Below are 25,953 nucleotides of genomic sequence, written 5' to 3'. Positions count from 1 at the left end.
ATATCAAAGTTAAATAGATTAAAATTACCCCGGCAAAAAATATAACTGTTCCCGTTGGTGGAAGGGTCGAGAACCAGAGGACACAGATTTAAGATGATTGGAAGGGGGCCCAAAGACGACTGAGGAAAAACTGAACGCAGCGAGTGGTTAGGACCTGGAATGCACTGCCTGAGAGGGTGATGGTGGCAGACTCAATCTCTGTTTCCAAAAAGGGAACTAGACAAGTACCTGAAGGATAAAATGGCAGGGCTCCAGAGAAAGGGCAGGGTGTAGTACTAGCCGAAGTGCTCCTGCAGAGAGCCAGCATGGGCTCGACAGGCCTCTTGTGCTGTAACCATTCTATGACCAAATCCCATGACAACACTGCTGCACAGCCCAGTGTAATACTGGAAATGTAACCAAGTTATGCTAACTGGAACAAAAACCACTAAAATTTAGAAGGAGACAAAATCCAGTCAAATATAGAACAGTTTATTTACAGTTAGTGACATTTCACAGTAAGAGCCCAGGTCTCTCAGCTCTTGCACAAAGTCACAAACCATCATTCCCTACAGGACAGGCATCTCGCACACAATTATAAATACAAGTACTAAACACAATAGGCTTCATCCCTGCGGTCAGTTTAGTCACTCTTCCCCCAGGGTGTGCTTGTCAAACAGGTACTCCCCCATGCCATTCTCAGGGGCTCCCAGTCTCTTCAAGTTGGTGATGTGATCTCCAAGCTTCTTGAGCATCTTCACTTGCTCATCCAAGTAGTGGGTCTCCAGGAAGTCACACAACTGGAAAAAAGAGGGAAACTAGTTATGTCCAGCAGCAGATTTCAAGGAACATCCTAGCTTCCCCGCAAGAGTTCAATCCACTTGGACTGCAGGATAGTGTTGTGGTGCAATTGAGATTAAAGGAATTACTGCATCATTAGATTAAACTTCCTGCAGAATAGGGGCATAGATCCTAAAATCACTGGGACACATTCACTAGGCAATGTCCACAGTAGGCCAACCTCCCACCACTCAAAAACCTAAAAGGCACCAACACAAAGCTATTGAGCGTGAAGATCTTTTGATTAGGCTCACGGTACCACCACCGCCAACTTAACAAATGCCCACATTACAGCTTCAAGAACTTACATGAGGGTCAGTCCTAACAGTGGCGAGTTTGTGCAGATCCAGCAGACTCTGGTTGACATTCTTCTCCAGCTGCAGAGCTCTCTGCATCACCTCCAGACCATTGCTCCACTCATCCCGCTCTGGTTTCTGGAAAGGGAAATTCAGACAGTTCACTGTACAATGGAATAAACAAACAAGAAAGTATTGAAGGAAATTAGGGGTGCAAATATCGAATGTTACCATGAACCAATGTGTTAGAAGAAAATAGAACTACAGCATTAAGCCAACACAACTACTGGAGTCAAATAACAGATGTAGTTAAGGGGAAGCTAGATAAGTACTAGGGAGAGGTGGATAGAACAATATGCAGATAGGGTTAGATGAAGCATGGCTCGTGGAGTATAAACTCTGTCATGGACCCACTTGGCCAAATGGCCTGTTTGTTCTAAATTGGAACCAATGGCTTTAGAAAGTCTTTGAAACAATCAGTCTACGGGTCCCAGACAGAAGGTCACTCGTTTATTGAGCCAAACCTTGATGTCCTCCAAGATGATTCGGCCTCCACGCCGATTCTGGAATTTCATCAGTTTCTCCGCGTGCTCCCGTTCCTCGTGCGACTGCTCCTTGAAGAACTCGGCAAAGTGACGCAGGGCAACATCATCCCGGTCAAAGTAGAAGGACTATGGAGAGATCAGAAAAGTAGTTGGGTATCCAATGGCAGATCTATCATGGGTATTGTACATAAAGCCAACCTGGATTTTGCTTTCTTTCAAAGGTTTAACGTCTCACTGAACTCGTTGTACATGAAAACTAGCACAGGCCTACTTACTTCACTAACCTGGTAGAGAGTGGACAATCTGACCCCTAGCAATAGGGAAGCTGGCCAATGGAAATGGCAAAAGAACCAGAGGCTACATGAGGAAACTCAAGTGCATGTACTGCCTAAAAGGGTGGTGGGAGCAGATTAAATAGTAACTTGCAAATATTGGCCCAGAGCTATTGCCAAGGGGCACTAAACAAACCCATTAAAGTAGAGTCTAGTCACAGTGCACAATTCATGTAGTACATCAAAGAGAAACTGGTCTGAGTCTTACTGGCTACATTCATCCCATGAACTAAAATTACCACAAGCAGCATTAATTTGGCACCTTCAACACTAATCAAGGCATTGCACAGAAGAACCAGATACCAAGGAATAAAGGTTCATAAGCCTTCAGAATTTGAAGTGCTTGGTCAAGGTCAAGAAGTAGGAAAGCAGAGGAGTTAAGGGAGAGTTCCACTGAGTAGGGTCAAAGTGGCTGAAGGCTTTACCACCATTAAAGCAAAAGGGAGCTAGAGAAAAAGACAGAAGGGCCCAAACTAGTACTTAAAACTAGGAGGTTAAGAATATTAGGAACAGGAGTAGGCCATTCAGCCACCCAAGCCTGCTCCACCATTCAATTTGATCATGGCTGACCTGTAGCTTTACTCCATCCCCCTGGAGACCCTTACCCAACAAAACATCCGTCTTGAAAGCTCCAATTGTCCCAGCATCCACAGCTTGCGGGATGGGAGGGCAGGAAAAGAAAGTGTTCCGGATTTCCACCACCCTTGTGTGAAAAAGTGCTTCCTGACTTCCCTCCTAAATGGGCTACTTCTAATTTGAAGATTACATCCCCTCATTGCAAAAGCAAGGTAGGAAAAAGCCATGGGGTGATTTAGAAGTGAGGATAAGAATTCTGAATGCCACACATTGAATGCAGAGTGTATTCCAAATATAAACTTCAACACCCTCACAAGAGCCCAGGAGAGAGTCATTAAGATACTCAGAATAAGGTTCAGCTATTGCAAGGACCAGGAGAGGCAGTTTGTTGATGAACACACAAGCTGATAAATTGCATTATTATAGCTTTAAAAAATGAATTTACTGTGCATAGATTGAGGGGTGGGCTAGATACAGCACAGAATTTAGTAAAGTCACATTACATAGTCTCCATTGTGAAGTGGTCAGAAATACAAGACTCACCATGGAGAGATAAACATAGGAGGAATAGAGCTCCATGTTGATCTGCTTGTTGACAGCATCCTCGCAGTCCTTGTGGTAGTTCTGACACACTTGAGAAGCCATCCTAATTATTATTATTTATTGCTAAATCTAAACTTTGTTGAAGTAAGAAGCTGGGATTTAACCAACCCCCCAAACTCCTAGTATTTATACTGCTGGATAATCCAGGGCGTGGCCGCCTAGGTGATGAGTGACATTCCTCAATACCCAATCAGAAGTGGCAGCCTCTCTCAGAGCACCAATCAAGTAAAGGGAGGAGGGGGAGATGACACCCAGAGCCAATCATGACTTTGAAAAATGAGTGTCATTGGCTGACAAGGCAATAAGGATCCCAAAGGAAGGGGACACTAGCGTAGATTTAGACTTGAATGTAGGAAGTATGATTAAGAAGGTTGCAGATGATACAAAAATTGGCTGTGTGGTTGATAATGAAGGAAGCTGAAGACTGCAGGAAGATATCAATGGACTGGTCAGGTGGGCAGAACAGTGGCAAAAGGAATTCAATCTGGAGAAGTGTGAGGTCATGCATTTGTGGAGGGCTAACAAGGCAAGGGAATACACAAGGGTAGGACACTGAGAAGTGCAGAAGATCAGAGGGGCCTTGGAGTGCATGTCCACAGATCTCTGAAGGTAGCTGGACAGGTAGATAAGTTGGTTAAGAAGGCATACGGGATACTTGCCTTTATTAGCCGAGGCATAGAATATAAGAGCAGGGAGGTTATGCTTGAAATGTATAAAACACTAGTTAGGCCGCAGCTAGAGTACTGCGTGCAGTTCTGGTCACCACATTACAGGAAGGATGTGATTGCACTAGAGAGGGTACAGAGGAGATTTATGAGGATGTTGCCTGGGCTGAAGAATTTTAGCTATGAGGAAAGATTGGATAGGCTGGGTTGTCCTATTTATCCCTCAAATAAAAACAGAAAATGCCGGAGACATGTGGTGTATGTAACCGTTCCACCTTTAAGAGAACTATTTTAAGAGATGCACTACTTTATCTTGGCTGCTGTATACTGTAATACCGGTGGTGACCACACCGGTATATAAGTGCTGTGTAATGATTTATTGGGCAGTTCAGCCTGACTTCCGACTAGTAAAGACCTGTTGAATTTACTCTTGTGGTCTGTGTGCAGCGATTCTTATTAACAATAACTAGAACACACAGACTTAACAGTGGCGACGATGACGATCTTACCCTGCGGCAGAGATATATCCAAGGCAGTTTAACGGGCGTCGAGAAGAGGCATCCGCCCTCGTCATCCTGCTGAGAAAAGACTCGGGTCTGAAGAGCAAGGAAGAATCCTGACACGAAGCCTTCCATCAGCAACAGGCAGTGATCATCCCTTCTATCACGGTGGTGGGTAAGCCGATCAGCGACGAGCAGCAAGTCGGCCACGTTGGCTGTGAAGTAGGGGAGGGAAAAACGGAGGATATAAGGGCGGCGAACTCGACCACGGCCGGGGAAAAGAGCCGGACAGAAGTCGGGGCCAGAGGCGCTGAGACTGGGGCAGCGTAAGGCACGGGAGCCGCGGTGAATGCAAACGCAACCAGAGTAAAAGACTGGGCTGCAAGCGGGCTGGGAGATGCAACAGCGTCGAGAGAGAGCTCGACCGCGACCGGGGAAAAAGGCCGGGCAGCTACCGAGGCCGCGAGGCGTGGGATTAAAAAAAAAAAAAAACGCGGAGAACTCAGCCGCAGCCGGGGGAAAGGACCGGACTGCAAGAGGGGCTGGGAGGCACGATTTGAGAACCGCTGGGGAGGGCGAACGCAGCAATACGGCAATCGCCATTACAGCCAGCGGGGGAGAAAGCCAAATGCGGGAAGCCGCCATTTTCGTAGGCGGGGGAAGAAGACAAGTGCGGGAAACCGCCATTTTGAAAAAAAAAAAAAAATTCTTTTTGTTTCTCAAGAAGATTGCGAGGATGCCTAAGCGTGGTAACATCAACGATTTCGATCCCGATGTTGAAGATTGGGCCACGTATGTAGAACGCATAGAGATTTATTGTAAGGCAAATAAAATATCAGATGAAGATAAAGCACTAACCTTACTAAACTCAATGGGTGCGAAGACATACGGGCTATTGAAGCACCTTCTATCACCAGCTAAACCGGCGGATCAGGCTTTCGCTAATATTGTTGCTGTCCTGAGAAATCATTTGAACCCCACACCGCTGATGTTAGCGGAACGATTTAAATTTTATGCGAGAACGCAACTGAAAGAGGAAAGCAACGCGGAGTATTTAATTGAACTGCGTAAGTTAGCGAAATACTGTCAGTTTGGGGAAAGACTGACAGAGGCACTGAGAGACAAATTCGTGTGTGGATTGTCGAAAGAAGGAACACAAAAGCGGCTGCTTGAAGAGAATGATCTTACACTTGATAAGGCTGTCACTATTGCAGCATCGCACGAAGCCGCAGCGAGAGGCACTGCGGAAATGCAGCTGAAGGCAGCGGTACTCAGCGTAGATCAAATGGCTTTGGGTACAGCGAAATGTTATCGTTGTGGAAAGACAACACACGATCAGAACCAATGCTGGTTTAAAAATCAGGAATGTAGAAAATGTGGCAAGCTTGGTCACATAGCTAAAGTATGCCGGTCAGGAAAGAAGACCAGCAACAAAAAGTCACCGCAGGAAAAGTGCAGAAAGGTACATAAGGTGGCTGAGAAGAGTTCGGATGAACAGAATTCGGATTCAGACTCCAACAGCAAGGAACTGGGTAGTCTGAGAATTCACAATGTGAGTAAGGAAGCTGACCTACAAACCATCTGGGTCACACTTCAGATAGCAGGAGTCCAAGTGAAGATGGAATTGGACACCGGATCGGTGTTGACGGTCATGAATAAGCAAGATTACAAAAGGTTATTCACACATATTCCCCTACGGGATACGGAGATAGCATTGCAGACATACACGGGGCAAAGAGTATACCCCATCGGAAAGATAAAAGTCAAGGTGGTACACAAGGGCAAAGAACACCAAGGAATGTACTACCTGAGGGAGGTCCACCACTTCTGGGACGGGAGTGGATCAGGAAAATAAATATGGACTGGCACTCCCTAAAAGCAATAATGGTAGATTCCGGAAAAAAGATGTCAAACCTGAACGATTGTCCAGAATATTGGATGAGGTTAAAGAGGTGTTCCAACAGGGACTGGGAACACTGAGAGGAATTACGGCAAAAATCATGATTGCAGAACATGCAAACCCAAAATTTTTCAAAGCCAGACCGGTACCTTATGCGATACGACCTGCTGTGGAAGCTGAGCTGGAAGGGCTAGAACGTTCAGGAGTACTGTCTAAGGTGGACTGGAGTGAGTGGGCCACGCCCATTGTTCCCGTCATGAAGCGTTCATCGAGTAACAAGCCAGGGGAACCGGGGAAGGTCCGCATCTGTGGAGACTTCAAGATCACGGTTAATCCGGTGCTTCACACGGTGCAATATCCGCTTCCGCGGATTGAGGATATCTTTGCTTCATTGTCTGGCGGGAAACACTTCACCAAGATAGACCTGGCGCAAGCGTACTTACAGATGGAAGTTGAGGAAGAGTCGCGCCAGTATCTCTCAATCAACACGCACAGAGGCTTGTATCGATATAATAGACTGGTTTTTGGAGTGGCTTCGGCTCCAGCAATTTGGCAGAGGGCCATGGAGCAGGTATTACAGGGAATTCCAAGCACTCAATGTTACTTGGACGATATCCTGATTACAGGAGATGACGTTGAGGAACGCCTTGCAAATTTGAAACTGGTGCTCACCAGATTGAAGGAATATGGACTTCGAGTTAATCGCCAGAAATGTGAGTTCTTTCAGAAACGGATCTCGTACTGTGGTCATGTCATTGACCAGGAGGGGCTGCACAAGTCACCTGACAAGATCGAAGCTGTTGTGAAGGCTCCCGCTCCGGAAAATTTATCCCAGTTGAGGTCGTTCCTAGGGTTGATTAACTATTACCATAAGTTTCTGCCAAATCACGGTGCTGCACCCGCTGAACGCTCTTTTGCAGAAAGAAGTACCGTGGAAGTGGAGCGAGGACTGTAAGAAGGCCTTTCGCAAAAGCAAGGCATTGATCACCTCAGAGGAAGTGTTGGCTCACTTCAACCCAACGCTACCTATTCGTTTAGCTTGTGATGCTTCTCCTTATGGTATTGGAGCAGTACTCTCACACAAGTTGCCAAATGGCTTGGAAAGGCCAGTCGCATTTGCATCCAGATCATTGACCTCCGCTGAGCGCAACTATGCTCAGATAGATAGGGAGGCTCTCAGCCTTGTGTGGGGAGTAAAGAAGTTTAATCATTACCTGCAGGGCCAGAAGTTTACACTGCTGACAGACCACCAGCCGTTGGTATCCATTTTTAACCCTAAGAAGGGTGTTTCGGTGATGACAGCACAGAGGCTCCAGAGATGGTCCCTTTTCCTAGGGGCACATCAATATCAGATAGAATTCAAAGGTACAAAGCAGCATGGTAATGCTGATGGGCTGTCGCGCCTGCCACTACCTACTGAGGAGGAGGCACCGACGGTTGACCCGGTGGAGTTCTTTCACTCGACCATCATCGAATGTTTACCTGTCACCAATGCAAATATTGAAAGGGAGACTAGGAATGACCCGACACTGGCCCGGGTCTACGAATTGACAGTAAAGGGATGGCCAGCCCATGGTGATCCACTGTTACCGGCATTCTCAGCAAGACGAGAACAGCTGTCCATCTGTCAGGGAACATTGATGTATGGAACAAGGGTGATTATCCCTCCTAAGTTAAGAGAGAGAGTTCTAAAAGAACTACATGAAGGTCATCTGGGGGGAGTCAAGATGAAAAGCCTTGCTGGGCTTATGTGTGGTGGCCGGGTATCGACCAACAGATAGAGGATCTGACGAAAAGCTGCTCAGGGTGCCAAAAAGTCCAAAATGCACCTCCAATTGCACCGCTGCATCCATGGGAATGGCCTTCAACCCCATGGCAATGTGTACATATTGACTTTGCTGGTCCATTCATGGATTCCATGTTTTTAATTGCGGTGGACGCACATTCTAAATGGCCAGAAGTGATTAAAATGACTACCACTACCTCGGAGAAGACGATCGCGGTGCTAAGAACGATATTTGCAAGAAATGGATTGCCAGAGCAAATATGTTCGGACAACGGACCACAGTTCGTGTCAGAGGAATTCCAGAAATTCCTGAAGAAGAATGGGGTGAAACATTATACCTCTGCCCCATATCATCCAGCTACGAATGGGCTGGCCAAGAGGTTTGTGCAGACGTTCAAAAAGGCAATAAAGGCCATGAGCGAAGATCAGATTCCACTGCAACACAAGGTGGACAATTTCCTACTGGCATATCGAAACGCCACCCATGCAACAACAAACCAAAGTCCTGCCATGATGTTCTATAACAGGAGGTTGCGGTCCAGGTTGGACTTGTTAAAACCAAATGTGCGGAGGGAAGTCGAAAACAAACAGTTCCACCATATCAATAACAAGCCCACTCGGAGTTTTGAAATAGGACAACCGGTGTTAGCCAGGGACTATAAAAACGAGAAATGGCAATCTGGAACAATTCGGGCCAGGCAAGGACCCCTGATGTACACGGTAGATGTTGGTGAAAATGTAATGCGACGTCATGCTGACCAACTGGTGGGATCGAGAACAAGGGTCGAGCCCATGGTTACGACAGAGACAACCGTGGAGGAAGTTAGTGAACCTGAAGCATCTACCTCAGAAGTGAATATACCTGATGATGATGTCCTATCCATAGGGGATCAACTAGATGAGTCACCCCAGCAACGAGAACCAGAGACCCCTGAAAGGCGTTATCCGTCTCGGATCAGGAGGCCTCCTCAGAGACTGAATCTGTGAACTGTTTTTACATGAAGTTGTGTATATATGTTATTATGTTATGTTTAATGGGGAATATATACTGTTAAGCTAAAAAGGGAGGATTGTGGTGTATGTAACCGTTCCACCTTTAAGAGAACTATTTTAAGAGATGCACTACTTTATCTTGGCTGCTGTATACTGTAATACCGGTGGTGACCACACCGGTATATAAGTGCTGTGTAATGATTTATTGGGCAGTTCAGCCTGACCTCCGACTAGTAAAGACCTGTTGAATTTACTCTTGTGGTCTGTGTGCAGTGATTCTTATTAACAATAACTAGAACACACAGACTTACCAAGACACTCGGCAGGTCAGGCAGCGTCTGTGAAGAGAGAAACAGAGTCAACGTTTCAGGTCGATGACCTTTCGTCAGAACTGGAAAAAAGCCGGAAATGGAACAGATTCTTAAGCAAGTGAAGAGGCTGGGAAAGGGGGGAGGGGAGGAAAGAACAAAAGGGAAGGTCTGTGATAGGATGGAAGGCAGGAGAGATTAAGAGACATTGGCCCAGTAATTCGGCTCGGGTGATTGCCGCGCGTGCAAGGCCCCAAGGTGGACTCACCCGGCGCGCCGACATCTGAAATCTGGCCCGCAATGACATTCCTGTGACTGGCCAGCTTGAGGTCCTGCCGCGCTGTGCGTGCGTGACCCAGCGGCGTACTTAGTGCGATGAGCCGGCTGGGATCACGTGGGCACTGGGCAACCAATGGGAGGTTGCAAAAGTTCATTCATAAGTTTGACAGTGAGAGCTGTCAAACTCATGAAAACTGCTGGCCCCAAAACACGACTTAAACCTGAAAGAAAATTAAAAAAAAACATTGCAATACTTAAATGAACCATAAATAACTATGAAAAACTATTTTAAACAATAATTTTAAAATTTGAAAAAAAAATTTTTATAAAAAATCGGGGCTAAAACTAAACTTACCTTACTGTAAATTCTTAAAAATTACAAACCTGTGGAAAAAAAAAAATCTAAATTGTATTAATAGACCGCTTACCTGAAAAACTAAGTACTTACGTGTGGTTTTTCCGTGTGTAAATATCGGAGGCCTTTACACACGCGCAACTCTGGGAAAAAAAAGGGAATTTCACTGCGCACGTGCTGCCTGTGCAGCTGCGCGCGCTGTGCCTCTGAACCCCTTCGTTCAGAGGACTGGAAGTGCCGGCGTTCCCCGCATGCACGGTGCTTCCTGAACGCCGGCATTTCCACCGGCCAGATGCGTGAGTACCCAGACCGTACTCACGCATTTGGACCCGAATTACTGGGCCATTGAGAGATATTCAAGGCAAAGGGAGATGGTAATGGGACAGGTTAAGAAACAAAGGATGGCTCTAGATGAAGTGTAAATTGTGCTTTCTTTTAAATATTAATCCCTCAACCAACATAACAAAAACAGATGATCCAGTCATTATCACATTGTTGTTTGTGGGAGCTTGCTGTGTGCAAATTGGCTGCTATGTTTCCTACATTACAACAGTGACTACACTTCAAAAAGTACTTCATTGGCTGTAAAGTGCTTTGAGACGTCCGGTGGTCGTAAAAGGCGCTATAGAAATGCAAGTCTTTCTTTTCCCTAGTCTCATTCTTTTGTATTTTCCCACATTAAATGCCATTTTCCACCCACTTATCCCGATCCCTTTGTATTTGTAGGTCCGCCTCACCCCCATTATTAGATTCATGCCAGCTTTAAATGATGGTTAACTGTGTATGTGTGTTTTTTGTAATGTTTTAAATATGACCTTTTGCACGAGTACATTCCATGTATTTGACATGTACTGGGGTAAGTCTGGTCTATCCGCCGGGGAAAGGATGTTTGAGTTAAGCTGACGGGATTGGGGGGATTGCAGGAAGAGAGAGGCAATCACTGTGTGTACTCTTTTTGAGCAACCCATAAACAAAGAGACTAACTAAACTCAAAACATTAAGTGAAACTTAACAAATTAAGTTGAAATTTGGTTGCTGGGTGATGAATCACTCCAGTCCCCACGGGGCCCACCGGTCGCAGGAGGCCTCGAGCGTGCCGGGTTCACCGCGTGCTCCATCTCCAAGGACACCCGGGCACGAACGTGGCCACGGAAGAGCGGCAGTCAGTCGGCCGAACGACCCTCTGCTGCCTGGACCCAGTTGCTGGCAATCACTGTGTGTAGTGTTGGTTGTGTAGACTTTGTCCCACTGATGTGAAGAGACTATCTGTTATAGACTTGTTTTAGTGATTAATCTCTCTTGATGTTTGACTGTCGAGAAGGAAAGTACAAATGGAAAGAGGCGAGGAGACTGGTGAATCTTCTCTGGTGGAACAGGAAGTCCAGTAAATCATTCTGAGATGAGAGTTACTGAGGTTTCCCTCAATCTGGTCAGGGTAGGACGGTGCTGGGGTTCCATGGATACCTTGTGTTCCTGTTTGGACCACAACACTGTGGGATCAACAGGAAGGAACAGGCTAAGAAAGCACATCAAAGGTCTAACACTATTGAATGAAAGATGAAGTAAGGAAAAGTGGGACTAGTGGACTGACACACGTGTTCATGTGATACAGGTATGTTGAGAATAACCTCAGATTTTCACCCAAGGTCAAAACTCAGATAAAGCTCTAACACTGTGACCACGTCTCTAATTGTTTATCCTATAGTTACCTTGCTCTATTCTCCAACTCTCCATTAGGCTTAGAAGTGGCAGCTTTAGCCGTAGGAACCTAGTGCAGTGTGGTTCTAAGCCAATGGGACTCCATGAAGAGAGTATTGTTCTTCACCCCCTCCCCACCAACAGAAATGATCTTCACCAAGAAAAGAATCCCATAAAGGCCAGTTGGAACTCCCAGATTTGAATTAGGACAATTCTACTAGACTAGATTGGGTGTTTAACCAAATTGTCTGCAACTTAAAACATCAAATGAAACTTAAAATTTGGTTGCTGGGGTCGATGATGCATTCCAGTCGCTGCGGAGCCTACCCGTCACAGAAGGGCTCGAGCATGCTGGCCGACACCGCGTGCTCCATCTCCAGGGAGAACCAGGCGCAAACATGGCCACGGAAGACAGGCAGGCAAGCGGGCCGAACAACACTCAACCGCCCGCTGCTTGGACCAGTTAATGGCCTTTTTGGGAAGGCCCAGGAGCAGTCCTCCGAGAAGGTCCTCTCATCTGCCTGCTCCCTCCACACTGGGTGACCGAAGATCAGGAGCGTGGGACTGAAGTGCAACCCAAAATTGAGCAGCTCCTTTCACATAATGAATGAAAGGAGGACTGCCACCTCACATTCTGTGTAAACACAGCCCAGTGTACTCTTTTAGTTTGGACCAACAACAAATTTGACTGTAAATTAACAAAAGTTCAACTAAAACATAAATCAAATTAAAATTTGGTTTTCCGGGTTGACGAGGCACTCCAGTCCCCGCGGCGCCCACCGGTCGCGGAAATACTCAAGCGTGCCGGCGGACACCGCGTGCTCCATCTCCAGGGCCACTTGGGCGCAAACATGGCCGCGGAAGAGAGGCAGGCAATCCGGCTGAACGACCCCCCGGACCAATTGATGGCTTTTTTTAGCCAGGCCCACAAGGGTGACCGTAGATCAGGAGCGTGGGACTGAAGTGCAACCAAAAATCAAGGAGCAGCCTCTTCAGGTAATGAAAGAGGGGCTGCAACCTCTCACATTCTATGTAAACGTGAAACACGGACTCCTCCAGGCCGCAAAAAATGCAGGCGGCCTGGGAGTCCGTGAACCTATTTAAAACCATATTGCACGGGACCGCTCCGTGCAACACCCTCCAGGCCAAGTCCCCGATGGAACAAGGGAGGACTCCCGCGTAGAGAGCCCTCCATTGGGGACCTCCGCCACCGCCGGTCAGCAAGACGCCACGCCAAGGCGTGTCCGGATGGCAGACGCAGACGGCAAAGTGGTGTCTGCGCAGGAGCAGCCCGTACAGGAAACTCCTCCGCACGGAATGAAAAGGCACGGAGGGTCTTTCCTCGAGACGGCGCAAGTTGTGAGGAGCCGGTTTCCGAGGGGAGTTTCGGGGCCGGGCGCCGATTAGGAACTCCGTCCGAACGGGGGCAAGCTCGGACGGGATCGCCCCACGTGCTCAAGCCGCCTCGATACACCTAGTGGAGCCGGGGCCCAGTGCCACTTTCACCGACTCAATGGCTTGGACCACGAGCCGGACGTTGGCCCAGGACAGGCGCCGCGCCAGCTCCTCCAGCGCCATCCAGCCCGCTCCTCCGCCATCGAGCAGATCCCCGACTCTGGTCACCTTGCCAGGCACAGCCCTGCGCTCCGCCAGCCACCCGAACCCACGGTCGTGAAGGTGCGGATTCCTGAGCAACGGCACCCGAAGGAGAGCCGCTGCTCCTGAGGGGCGGGGGAGGAAAAAAAAAGAGCTCCGCCTGGAAGCGACGTAGTTCCAAACCCATAGCAGTTCCTGGTAGAAGACAGGCAGCTCCCGCAGGCTGGCACGCATGCCGCCCACTTTCACAAACAGGAGCTGCGTGGCGTAATTGAGGCCGCGCAGCTGGTGGAAGAAATACGTCACCAACGCACACCATCTCAGAGGACACAGCCCAGCGTAGCTCTTGTCTGAAGACAACCAAATGTTATCAGAAAATAAGCAACCACTCAAATTTACAAGGAGACAAAATCCAGTCCAATGTTGGACAGTTTATTTACAGTTAGTGACAGTTGATATTACAGAGCCCAGGTCTCACAGCTCTTTGTACAAAGTCACACAACCCATCAGTCCCTGAAGGACAGGGTCTCCCACACAATTATATAAACACGAGTACTGAACACAATAAGCTTCAGTCACTCTCCCCCAGGGTGTGCTTGTCAAACAAGTACTCTCCCATGCCATTCTCAGGGGCTCCCAGTCTCTTCAAGTTGGTGATGTGATCTCCAAGCTTCTTGATTATCTTCACTTGCTCATCCAAGTAGTGGGTCTCCAGGAAGTCACACAACTGAAAAGAAACAAAAAGTGAAACTAGTTATGGCCAGTAGCAGATATCAAGGAACATCCAAGCTCCCCCCACTTCCTCTAGAGTTGGGATTTTAATCCTCTTGGACTGGAGGATAGTCAAGTGGTGTAATTGAGATGATGTAAATTTGCTCAAATGATCTAGTAATTCCTGTACAATAGATGCTTAGATCCTGGAACCACTGCGACACACTTATTCTCAATGTCCACATAAGGCCAACTGTCCCATCCTCACCCCAACCCCCTTAAGAACCCAGGAGACACCCCAACACAAAGCGATTGGGCATGTAGATTGTTGAATCGGCTCAAGGACAGCAAGGTTCCACCACCTCCAACATACCCAAAAACCCAACAAGCACTTACATGAGGGTCAGTGCTCCCAGTGGAGAGTTTGTGCAGATCCAGCAGACTCTGGTTGACATTCTTCTCCATCTGCAGAGCTCTCTGCATCACCTCCAGACCATTGCTCCACTCATCCTGCTCTGGTTTCTGAAGGTGAAAGTCACAGTTCACTTACAATGAATTAAACAAAAAAGACACAAGACAGCACAAGGAAAACAGGGGTGAAAAGCAGCCAGAAATCCATGTTACCATGAACCAATGTGTCACAGGAATATAGAATGACAGCATTAAGCCACTAGAACCATGGATTCAAATTGGAACTAATTGCTTTAGAAAGTATTGGAAACAAGGGGAACCCAACAGAAGGCCACTCATTTATTGAATCCAACCTTGACGTCCTCCAAGATGATTCGGCCTCCACGCCGATTCTGGAATTTCATCAGTTTCTCAGCATCCTCGTGTTTCTCATGTGACTGCTCCTTGAGGAACTCTGCAAAGTGACGCAGGGCAACATCATCCCGGTCAAAGTAATAGGACTGTGGAGAGAATTTTAAACAGCTTCATCAGACCTAGATCTTCATATACAATGCAAGATTATATTTACCCCTAGTTAGCTAGTGAGTTCTTAATCTTGCAAAAATAGATAGAACCATAGAAGATAGGAGCAGTAGTAGGCCATTCGGCCCCTTGAGCCTGTTCCAACGTTTAGTGAGATCATGGCTGATCATCCAAACAAGTACCCTGTCCCTGGCTTCTCCCTTGATCCTGAAGATACCATTGGTTAACTAACAAAATGCAATTCACTTCACTAATCTGAACATGTTGGCCAGCTTCTCCTCCCAAGAACCAGGATGAAACAGTCAACCAACAAATATAAACTATAAACTACAGTTCAGGATTATATTTCATGACCAGTCAAACTAAACTCTACTGCTGGATAAGTAGTCCCTCCTCTACTTCCTGTCATTCAGATGAGATGTTAAACAGAGGCCCTGTCTGTCCTCAGGTGGATGTGAAAGATCTCAAGGCACTACTTCAGAGAACAGGGGAGTTCTCTCCAGATTCCCAGGCCAATATTTATCCCTCAACCAAAACAGATGATCTGATGAGTCTCATTGTTTGTGCAAGCTTACTGTGCACAAATTGGCTGCTGCATTTCCCACATAACAGGTGGCTTCATTGACTACCTCCCAAAGTGCCTTGTAGCCAAAGAGATCTAGGCACAGTGAACAAGGCTTCAACACCAGGATTCCCAGAACTTCACTTCCAGTTAAAAAGAAAGCTAGTGAGGACCTGCCATCATGTCACTCACTACAGTCACCCCACTGAAACTGAACTTTGTTTCATATCAACAAGCACCAACAGTCACTTGACCAGGTTTGTGCTCTTCTGTTACAAACTCAGGCAGCAGCTGAGCTAGTTCCATATATTAAACCTGCTCAACAGAGCGCAGCTGCTACAAGGAGCAGGCCATCAACACAACAAGCTCACCCTGAAGTACTCACTGCTCAAACATTGCTTCCCCAGGTAAGGAAGTCAAGAGAAATATAGTTGAAAGCCAGTTCATGGAACTACAGAATGTCCAGCTTTTAAGAATACAGCAACAAGGAATACAAGACTCACCATGGAAAGATAAACATAGGAGGAATAGAGCTCCATGTTAATTTGCTTGTTGACAGCATCCTCACAGTCCTTGTGGTAGTTCTGACGTACTTGGGAGGCCATCTTCACTATTTCCTGTTATACTATTACTGCTCACTAGCACCTAGAAAGTTCAAAAACTAACCCTTTCTAACTCAAGCTCTTGTATTTATACTACTGGGACAGCCTGCATTCAAACAAGGAATGACATCACCAATGACGATTGACAATCCCTGAGAGCCAATCAGGAATCTTTCCTGAATCCAGGCACCAATTAACAAAGGAGAGGGGGTGTGGGGGAGGAGGGGGGGAGACCCAGAGCCAATCAGAGCTATGGAAAACCGGCAGGTTTGGGAGATCAGTCTCGGTGATGTCATTGCTTTTGGGTTCCTTGACCTTCTTCAAATCGGAAAGTCTCTCGTTGTTTGATGCTCTCATTTGAATTAAATGACAATTTGCTGCTTTTCAAAAGCTCAAGGTGCTGAGAATCATCCTTCGCTATCGATGAATTTTCCTACAATCGTTCCTTCATCGTCGCTGGGTCAAAATCCTGGAACTCACTGCCTAACAGCATTGTGGGAGTACCTTCACCGCACGGAGTTCAAGAAGGCGGCTCACCCCCACCTTCTCCAGTGCGACTCGCGCCGAGCAATACATTCTGGCCGTTGACAGCGACGCCCACATCCCGTGAATTAATATTCTAAAATGGAATAAATTGATTGGAAACATCTTTGTGTGTTATGGAACATACACCAGAGTATTATTCATTTCACATTTTCAGATTCTGTAGAACCGGGACCCATGAGGCTTGACTTTCCATTAAATATTTCTCCCCATCACACAATCCCTTCGGATGTAAAGACAGAAATTTCTCTTCCAGAAAAAACAGGCAAGTTCCCGATGGCGGGGAGTCCAGAACCAGGGGTCACAGTCTAAGGATAAGTGGGAAGCCATTTAGGACTGAGATGAGGAGGAATTTCTTCACCCAGAGAGTGGTGAACCTGTGACATTCTCTGCCACACAGGGCAGTTGAGGAAAATTCATTAAATATATTCAAGAAGGATTTGAATATATTTCTTGAGGCTAAAGGGATCAAGGGATATGGGGAGAAAGCAGGGACAGGGTACTGAATTTGGATGATCAGCCACGATCTCATTAAATGGCTGAACAGGCTCGAGTTGCCGAATGGCCGACTGATGCTCCAATCTTCTATGTTTCTCTGTGTATTTTCCAGCCCGTCACTCGGGGAGCTGCTACCAGGGCTGTGCTTCTTTGTAGTCAGATTGTAGGAAATGTATCGGCACGGAGCGGGGTGAACGTCGACCTCATAGATTTTGTGAGATGCAAACAGTTACCATTAGTGCCGTTCTGACCTCAGTGCGGGGAGTGCTTGCAGCCGAACCGCACCCGAGTTCAACGTGTTAAATTGGTATAGAACCTCGGTTAGACTACACTTGGAGTACGGTGCACGGTTCTGGTCTCCATAGAATCATAGAATAGTGCAGCACAGAAGGAGGCCATTCGGCCCATCGAGTCTGTCCCGGCTCGTTCAAAGAGCAATCCAGTTAGTCCCACTCCCCCGCTCTTTCCCCAGGAACCTGGAACTTTTTTCTGCTTCAAGTATTTATCCAATTCCCTTTTGAAGGCCACTATTGAATCTGTATCCACCACCCCATCAGGCAGCGCATTCCCAATCCTAACCACTCCTTGTGTAACAACGTTTTTCCTCCTGTCGCCTCTGGTTCTTTTGCTAATCATCTTAAATCTGTGTCCTCTGGTTATCGACCCTTCAGCCATTGGAAACAGTTTCTCTTTATTTACTCTATCGAAACCCTTCATGATTTTAAACGCCTCTATCAAATCTCCTCTTAGCCTTTTCTGCTCTAAGGAGAATATTACAAAAAGGATATAGAGGCACTGGAGAAGGTGCACATTTGATTTACAAGGATGATAGCAGAACTGAGAGGTTATATCGATCAGGAATGACTGAACAAGCTGGGGCTCTTTTCTCTAGAAATAAGAAGGCTGAAGGGTGACCTAATGGAGGTCTTTAAAATTATGAAGGTGTTTTGATAAGGTAGATGGAAAGAAAATGCTTTCACTTGTGGGGGAGTCCAGAACTGAGGGCCATAAATATAAGATAGTCACTAATAAATCTAACAGGGGATTCAGGAGCAACTTCTTCAGTGGTGAGAATGTGGAACTCGCTACCACATAGGAGTAGTTGAGGCGAAGAGCAGAGATGCATTTAAGGGGAAGTTTGGTAAGAAGGGAATAGAAGGATATGCTGATCGGATTAGATGAAGAAGGGCGGGAGGAGGCTCGTGTGGAGCATAAACACGGGCACGGAGCAGTCGGGCCGAATGGCCAGTTTCTGTGCTGTAAATTCGATGTCATTCTTAAAACACGGGCGCCTGTAAAGTTTTTCACATCGAGTGAGCTGAAGACTTTGTTTTGTCTGAAACATGAAGCCATGAAACCCGTCAGCACGCAAACCCATCCCGACTCGTAGAATTGCGGCTCATCATCGTGTGAAATGTGGGGACTCAGATACCCCAGAAATGCCTCCGATAGATGCAAAGACATCAGCGTGGAATGGCTGAAGACGGCAATTTCATTGCACCTGCTGCAGTTCTCAGCGAAGTTCCTAAATTAGCGTGTAAACACTGGCGTGTTGCAGCTGCAGCATCATCAACGGATGAATCCATTCCTGGGGGTGAAGGACACAAATGGAGATGCAGTCGGATTTGGAAAGGATGATTGCTATTTGGTATGAACTGCACAATGGGCCTGAATACCAATCAATACATTTATGGAGGAGCTGCCGGTATTGGGTTTATACATTGATGGAACAGGCAGGGAGGGGGAAGAGAGTTTCAGGAGAAGTATCTATTTAACTTGGGGGTTTTACTTTGTGTATTTAATGAAATACATTTACTCCTTCCAGAAGGACTATATTTTGTGGGAATACAGTTCCGCACGTATTCCTCGTCCTTCAATACCTTACCCAAGACCATGAGTGTTGGCAGGTTAGTCAAACAGCGTGGGGGAAGGGGGAAGGAGAGTGGTCCCAGAACAAAGCCCAGTAGGGTACTCACAGTTTCCCAGTAAGATATTTTCAAATTCTCTACCCCAAAGGGCTGTGGATGCTGAACCATTAACTATATTCAAGGCTCAGATAGATTTTTAGATTGTAGTGGGATCAAGGGATATGGAGATCGGGCTGGAAAGTAGAGGTGAGATTGAAGATCAGCCATGATTTTATTGAATGGTGGAGCAGGCTCAAGGGCCGCATGGCCTACTCCTGCTTCTAATTAGGTTATGTGGATAGCAAGCCGATATGGCAATTGTTGATTCTCCTCCACCACCACATCAATTGTAATCCCCTTATCATGAGTTCAGTGAGCTCCAACATTGCTGGTCTGTGCAGCAGTTATTTGTTTCTCTGCCCAGAAAGGCTATAGCGGCAGTGGTGAGTTTGTTAAGAGTTACCCCCACTAATGACTGATGGGGATCTGTAGCAGTTTACTGAATACAAACTGCTCTTCCCCAGGGAAAATATAATTCTTAGAGAATGCGAAACCAGAGCTTTCTCTTCATTGGACTGAAATGACAGAACACAGTCACAGCAAATCATCCTTGTGTTTATTATAACTTGTATTTCATTGTAGTGGCTAAATTATAACTCTCCAAGCTCTCAAGGGCAGGGGGAATATTCATCACCATGCCAACAAGTACTTCTATTTAACTGCCTAGAGCCCAAGCTTTGGAATACCCTCCCTAAACCTCTCTGCCTCCTTTAAGACTCTAAAACCTACTTCTTACCAAGCTTCAGGGGTCCCTGGTCCCATTAGCCTGAACACACCTTTGTACATTAAGCTGTTGTATTACAGCATTGCACTTTGTTTGCAACACAAGATTGACAAATTTCCAAGAAATACATAGAATATCAAAGTTAAATAGATTAAAATTACCCCGGCAAAAAATATAACTGTTCCCGTTGGTGGAAGGGTCGAGAACCAGAGGACACAGATTTAAGATGATTGGAAGGGGGCCCAAAGACGACTGAGGAAAAACTGAACGCAGCGAGTGGTTAGGACCTGGAATGCACTGCCTGAGAGGGTGATGGTGGCAGACTCAATCTCTGTTTCCAAAAAGGGAACTAGACAAGTACCTGAAGGATAAAATGGCAGGGCTCCAGAGAAAGGGCAGGGTGTAGTACTAGCCGAAGTGCTCCTGCAGAGAGCCAGCATGGGCTCGACAGGCCTCTTGTGCTGTAACCATTCTATGACCAAATCCCATGACAACACTGCTGCACAGCCCAGTGTAATACTGGAAATGTAACCAAGTTATGCTAACTGGAACAAAAACCACTAAAATTTAGAAGGAGACAAAATCCAGTCAAATATAGAACAGTTTATTTACAGTTAGTGACATTTCACAGTAAGAGCCCAGGTCTCTCAGCTCTTGCACAAAGTCACAAACCATCATTCCCTACAGGACAGGCATCTCGCACACAATTATAAATACAAGTACTAAACACAATAGGCTTCATCCCTGCGGTCAGTTTAGTCACTCTTCCCCCAGGGTGTGCTTGTCAAACAGGTACTCCCCCATGCCATTCTCAGGGGCTCCCAGTCTCTTCAAGTTGGTGATGTGATCTCCAAGCTTCTTGAGCATCTTCACTTGCTCATCCAAGTAGTGGGTCTCCAGGAAGTCACACAACTGGAAAAAAGAGGGAAACTAGTTATGTCCAGCAGCAGATTTCAAGGAACATCCTAGCTTCCCCGCAAGAGTTCAATCCACTTGGACTGCAGGATAGTGTTGTGGTGCAATTGAGATTAAAGGAATTACTGCATCATTAGATTAAACTTCCTGCAGAATAGGGGCATAGATCCTAAAATCACTGGGACACATTCACTAGGCAATGTCCACAGTAGGCCAACCTCCCACCACTCAAAAACCTAAAAGGCACCAACACAAAGCTATTGAGCGTGAAGATCTTTTGATTAGGCTCACGGTACCACCACCGCCAACTTAACAAATGCCCACATTACAGCTTCAAGAACTTACATGAGGGTCAGTCCTAACAGTGGCGAGTTTGTGCAGATCCAGCAGACTCTGGTTGACATTCTTCTCCAGCTGCAGAGCTCTCTGCATCACCTCCAGACCATTGCTCCACTCATCCCGCTCTGGTTTCTGGAAAGGGAAATTCAGACAGTTCACTGTACAATGGAATAAACAAACAAGAAAGTATTGAAGGAAATTAGGGGTGCAAATATCGAATGTTACCATGAACCAATGTGTTAGAAGAAAATAGAACTACAGCATTAAGCCAACACAACTACTGGAGTCAAATAACAGATGTAGTTAAGGGGAAGCTAGATAAGTACTAGGGAGAGGTGGATAGAACAATATGCAGATAGGGTTAGATGAAGCATGGCTCGTGGAGTATAAACTCTGTCATGGACCCACTTGGCCAAATGGCCTGTTTGTTCTAAATTGGAACCAATGGCTTTAGAAAGTCTTTGAAACAATCAGTCTACGGGTCCCAGACAGAAGGTCACTCGTTTATTGAGCCAAACCTTGATGTCCTCCAAGATGATTCGGCCTCCACGCCGATTCTGGAATTTCATCAGTTTCTCCGCGTGCTCCCGTTCCTCGTGCGACTGCTCCTTGAAGAACTCGGCAAAGTGACGCAGGGCAACATCATCCCGGTCAAAGTAGAAGGACTATGGAGAGATCAGAAAAGTAGTTGGGTATCCAATGGCAGATCTATCATGGGTATTGTACATAAAGCCAACCTGGATTTTGCTTTCTTTCAAAGGTTTAACGTCTCACTGAACTCGTTGTACATGAAAACTAGCACAGGCCTACTTACTTCACTAACCTGGTAGAGAGTGGACAATCTGACCCCTAGCAATAGGGAAGCTGGCCAATGGAAATGGCAAAAGAACCAGAGGCTACATGAGGAAACTCAAGTGCATGTACTGCCTAAAAGGGTGGTGGGAGCAGATTAAATAGTAACTTGCAAATATTGGCCCAGAGCTATTGCCAAGGGGCACTAAACAAACCCATTAAAGTAGAGTCTAGTCACAGTGCACAATTCATGTAGTACATCAAAGAGAAACTGGTCTGAGTCTTACTGGCTACATTCATCCCATGAACTAAAATTACCACAAGCAGCATTAATTTGGCACCTTCAACACTAATCAAGGCATTGCACAGAAGAACCAGATACCAAGGAATAAAGGTTCATAAGCCTTCAGAATTTGAAGTGCTTGGTCAAGGTCAAGAAGTAGGAAAGCAGAGGAGTTAAGGGAGAGTTCCACTGAGTAGGGTCAAAGTGGCTGAAGGCTTTACCACCATTAAAGCAAAAGGGAGCTAGAGAAAAAGACAGAAGGGCCCAAACTAGTACTTAAAACTAGGAGGTTAAGAATATTAGGAACAGGAGTAGGCCATTCAGCCACCCAAGCCTGCTCCACCATTCAATTTGATCATGGCTGACCTGTAGCTTTACTCCATCCCCCTGGAGACCCTTACCCAACAAAACATCCGTCTTGAAAGCTCCAATTGTCCCAGCATCCACAGCTTGCGGGATGGGAGGGCAGGAAAAGAAAGTGTTCCGGATTTCCACCACCCTTGTGTGAAAAAGTGCTTCCTGACTTCCCTCCTAAATGGGCTACTTCTAATTTGAAGATTACATCCCCTCATTGCAAAAGCAAGGTAGGAAAAAGCCATGGGGTGATTTAGAAGTGAGGATAAGAATTCTGAATGCCACACATTGAATGCAGAGTGTATTCCAAATATAAACTTCAACACCCTCACAAGAGCCCAGGAGAGAGTCATTAAGATACTCAGAATAAGGTTCAGCTATTGCAAGGACCAGGAGAGGCAGTTTGTTGATGAACACACAAGCTGATAAATTGCATTATTATAGCTTTAAAAAATGAATTTACTGTGCATAGATTGAGGGGTGGGCTAGATACAGCACAGAATTTAGTAAAGTCACATTACATAGTCTCCATTGTGAAGTGGTCAGAAATACAAGACTCACCATGGAGAGATAAACATAGGAGGAATAGAGCTCCATGTTGATCTGCTTGTTGACAGCATCCTCGCAGTCCTTGTGGTAGTTCTGACACACTTGAGAAGCCATCCTAATTATTATTATTTATTGCTAAATCTAAACTTTGTTGAAGTAAGAAGCTGGGATTTAACCAACCCCCCAAACTCCTAGTATTTATACTGCTGGATAATCCAGGGCGTGGCCGCCTAGGTGATGAGTGACATTCCTCAATACCCAATCAGAAGTGGCAGCCTCTCTCAGAGCACCAATCAAGTAAAGGGAGGAGGGGGAGATGACACCCAGAGCCAATCATGACTTTGAAAAATGAGTGTCATTGGCTGACAAGGCAATAAGGATCCCAAAGGAAGGGGACACTAGCGTAGATTTAGACTTGAATGTAGGAAGTATGATTAAGAAGGTTGCAGATGATACAAAAATTGGCTGTGTGGTTGATAATGAAGGAAGCTGAAGACTGCAGGAAGATATCAATGGACTGGTCAGGTGGGCAGAACAGTGGCAAAAGGAATTCAATCTGGAGAAGTGTGAGGTCATGCATTTGTGGAGGGCTAACAAGGCAAGGGAATACACAAGGGTAGGACACTGAGAAGTGCAGAAGATCAGAGGGGCCTTGGAGTGCATGTCCACAGATCTCTGAAGGTAGCTGGACAGGTAGATAAGTTGGTTAAGAAGGCATACGGGATACTTGCCTTTATTAGCCGAGGCATAGAATATAAGAGCAGGGAGGTTATGCTTGAAATGTATAAAACACTAGTTAGGCCGCAGCTAGAGTACTGCGTGCAGTTCTGGTCACCACATTACAGGAAGGATGTGATTGCACTAGAGAGGGTACAGAGGAGATTTATGAGGATGTTGCCTGGGCTGAAGAATTTTAGCTATGAGGAAAGATTGGATAGGCTGGGTTGTCCTATTTATCCCTCAAATAAAAACAGAAAATGCCGGAGACATGTGGTGTATGTAACCGTTCCACCTTTAAGAGAACTATTTTAAGAGATGCACTACTTTATCTTGGCTGCTGTATACTGTAATACCGGTGGTGACCACACCGGTATATAAGTGCTGTGTAATGATTTATTGGGCAGTTCAGCCTGACTTCCGACTAGTAAAGACCTGTTGAATTTACTCTTGTGGTCTGTGTGCAGCGATTCTTATTAACAATAACTAGAACACACAGACTTAACAGTGGCGACGATGACGATCTTACCCTGCGGCAGAGATATATCCAAGGCAGTTTAACGGGCGTCGAGAAGAGGCATCCGCCCTCGTCATCCTGCTGAGAAAAGACTCGGGTCTGAAGAGCAAGGAAGAATCCTGACACGAAGCCTTCCATCAGCAACAGGCAGTGATCATCCCTTCTATCACGGTGGTGGGTAAGCCGATCAGCGACGAGCAGCAAGTCGGCCACGTTGGCTGTGAAGTAGGGGAGGGAAAAACGGAGGATATAAGGGCGGCGAACTCGACCACGGCCGGGGAAAAGAGCCGGACAGAAGTCGGGGCCAGAGGCGCTGAGACTGGGGCAGCGTAAGGCACGGGAGCCGCGGTGAATGCAAACGCAACCAGAGTAAAAGACTGGGCTGCAAGCGGGCTGGGAGATGCAACAGCGTCGAGAGAGAGCTCGACCGCGACCGGGGAAAAAGGCCGGGCAGCTACCGAGGCCGCGAGGCGTGGGATTAAAAAAAAAAAAAAACGCGGAGAACTCAGCCGCAGCCGGGGGAAAGGACCGGACTGCAAGAGGGGCTGGGAGGCACGATTTGAGAACCGCTGGGGAGGGCGAACGCAGCAATACGGCAATCGCCATTACAGCCAGCGGGGGAGAAAGCCAAATGCGGGAAGCCGCCATTTTCGTAGGCGGGGGAAGAAGACAAGTGCGGGAAACCGCCATTTTGAAAAAAAAAAAAAAATTCTTTTTGTTTCTCAAGAAGATTGCGAGGATGCCTAAGCGTGGTAACATCAACGATTTCGATCCCGATGTTGAAGATTGGGCCACGTATGTAGAACGCATAGAGATTTATTGTAAGGCAAATAAAATATCAGATGAAGATAAAGCACTAACCTTACTAAACTCAATGGGTGCGAAGACATACGGGCTATTGAAGCACCTTCTATCACCAGCTAAACCGGCGGATCAGGCTTTCGCTAATATTGTTGCTGTCCTGAGAAATCATTTGAACCCCACACCGCTGATGTTAGCGGAACGATTTAAATTTTATGCGAGAACGCAACTGAAAGAGGAAAGCAACGCGGAGTATTTAATTGAACTGCGTAAGTTAGCGAAATACTGTCAGTTTGGGGAAAGACTGACAGAGGCACTGAGAGACAAATTCGTGTGTGGATTGTCGAAAGAAGGAACACAAAAGCGGCTGCTTGAAGAGAATGATCTTACACTTGATAAGGCTGTCACTATTGCAGCATCGCACGAAGCCGCAGCGAGAGGCACTGCGGAAATGCAGCTGAAGGCAGCGGTACTCAGCGTAGATCAAATGGCTTTGGGTACAGCGAAATGTTATCGTTGTGGAAAGACAACACACGATCAGAACCAATGCTGGTTTAAAAATCAGGAATGTAGAAAATGTGGCAAGCTTGGTCACATAGCTAAAGTATGCCGGTCAGGAAAGAAGACCAGCAACAAAAAGTCACCGCAGGAAAAGTGCAGAAAGGTACATAAGGTGGCTGAGAAGAGTTCGGATGAACAGAATTCGGATTCAGACTCCAACAGCAAGGAACTGGGTAGTCTGAGAATTCACAATGTGAGTAAGGAAGCTGACCTACAAACCATCTGGGTCACACTTCAGATAGCAGGAGTCCAAGTGAAGATGGAATTGGACACCGGATCGGTGTTGACGGTCATGAATAAGCAAGATTACAAAAGGTTATTCACACATATTCCC

The 25,953-nt window shown here is 46.4% G+C and overlaps 2 protein-coding genes across 2 annotated transcripts; both read right to left on the bottom strand.

Annotated features, from left to right (window-relative positions):
- Positions 1-450: 450 nt before the first annotated feature.
- Positions 451-20,466, bottom strand: LOC147099814 (ferritin heavy chain, oocyte isoform-like). The gene is made up of 3 exons (XM_085969242.1): positions 20,404-20,466; positions 1,128-1,253; positions 451-779 (listed from the first exon to the last, which is right to left on the bottom strand). The coding sequence occupies exons 1-3, from the start codon at positions 20,464-20,466 to the stop codon at positions 627-629; spliced, it is 342 nt and encodes a 113-aa protein (XP_085825368.1). The 3' UTR covers positions 451-626.
- Positions 20,375-22,137, bottom strand: LOC147099813 (ferritin heavy chain, oocyte isoform-like). The gene is made up of 3 exons (XM_085969241.1): positions 22,125-22,137; positions 21,052-21,203; positions 20,375-20,703 (listed from the first exon to the last, which is right to left on the bottom strand). Exons 1-3 carry the CDS (start codon positions 22,135-22,137, stop codon positions 20,551-20,553), a joined length of 318 nt encoding a protein of 105 aa, XP_085825367.1. The 3' UTR covers positions 20,375-20,550.
- Positions 22,138-25,953: the final 3,816 nt, after the last annotated feature.

This window comes from Somniosus microcephalus, chromosome 28 (genome assembly GCF_052327205.1).
Source record: "Somniosus microcephalus isolate GS21.2 chromosome 28, FLI_Smic_1.0, whole genome shotgun sequence".
NCBI classification, from domain to species: domain Eukaryota; kingdom Metazoa; phylum Chordata; class Chondrichthyes; order Squaliformes; family Somniosidae; genus Somniosus; species Somniosus microcephalus.
This window is presented reverse-complemented; position numbering and strand designations above follow the sequence as displayed.

What these genes read in the sequence shown, in the direction of transcription:
- LOC147099814 (XM_085969242.1), bottom strand. Translation starts at nt 20,466, where the DNA reads ATGGTTTGTGACTTTGTGCAAGAGCTGAGAGACCTGGGCTCTTACTGT. An exon ending in ACTGTGAAATGTCACTAACT is followed by an intron (nt 1,254 to 20,403) that starts GTAAATAAACTG and finishes TTCCCTTTCCAG; the next exon opens with AAACCAGAGCGGGATGAGTG. An exon ending in CTGTTAGGACTGACCCTCAT is followed by an intron (nt 780 to 1,127) that starts GTAAGTTCTTGA and finishes TCTTTTTTCCAG; the next exon opens with TTGTGTGACTTCCTGGAGAC.
- LOC147099813 (XM_085969241.1), bottom strand. An exon ending in CTGTTAGGACTGACCCTCAT is followed by an intron (nt 20,704 to 21,051) that starts GTAAGTTCTTGA and finishes TCTTTTTTCCAG; the next exon opens with TTGTGTGACTTCCTGGAGAC.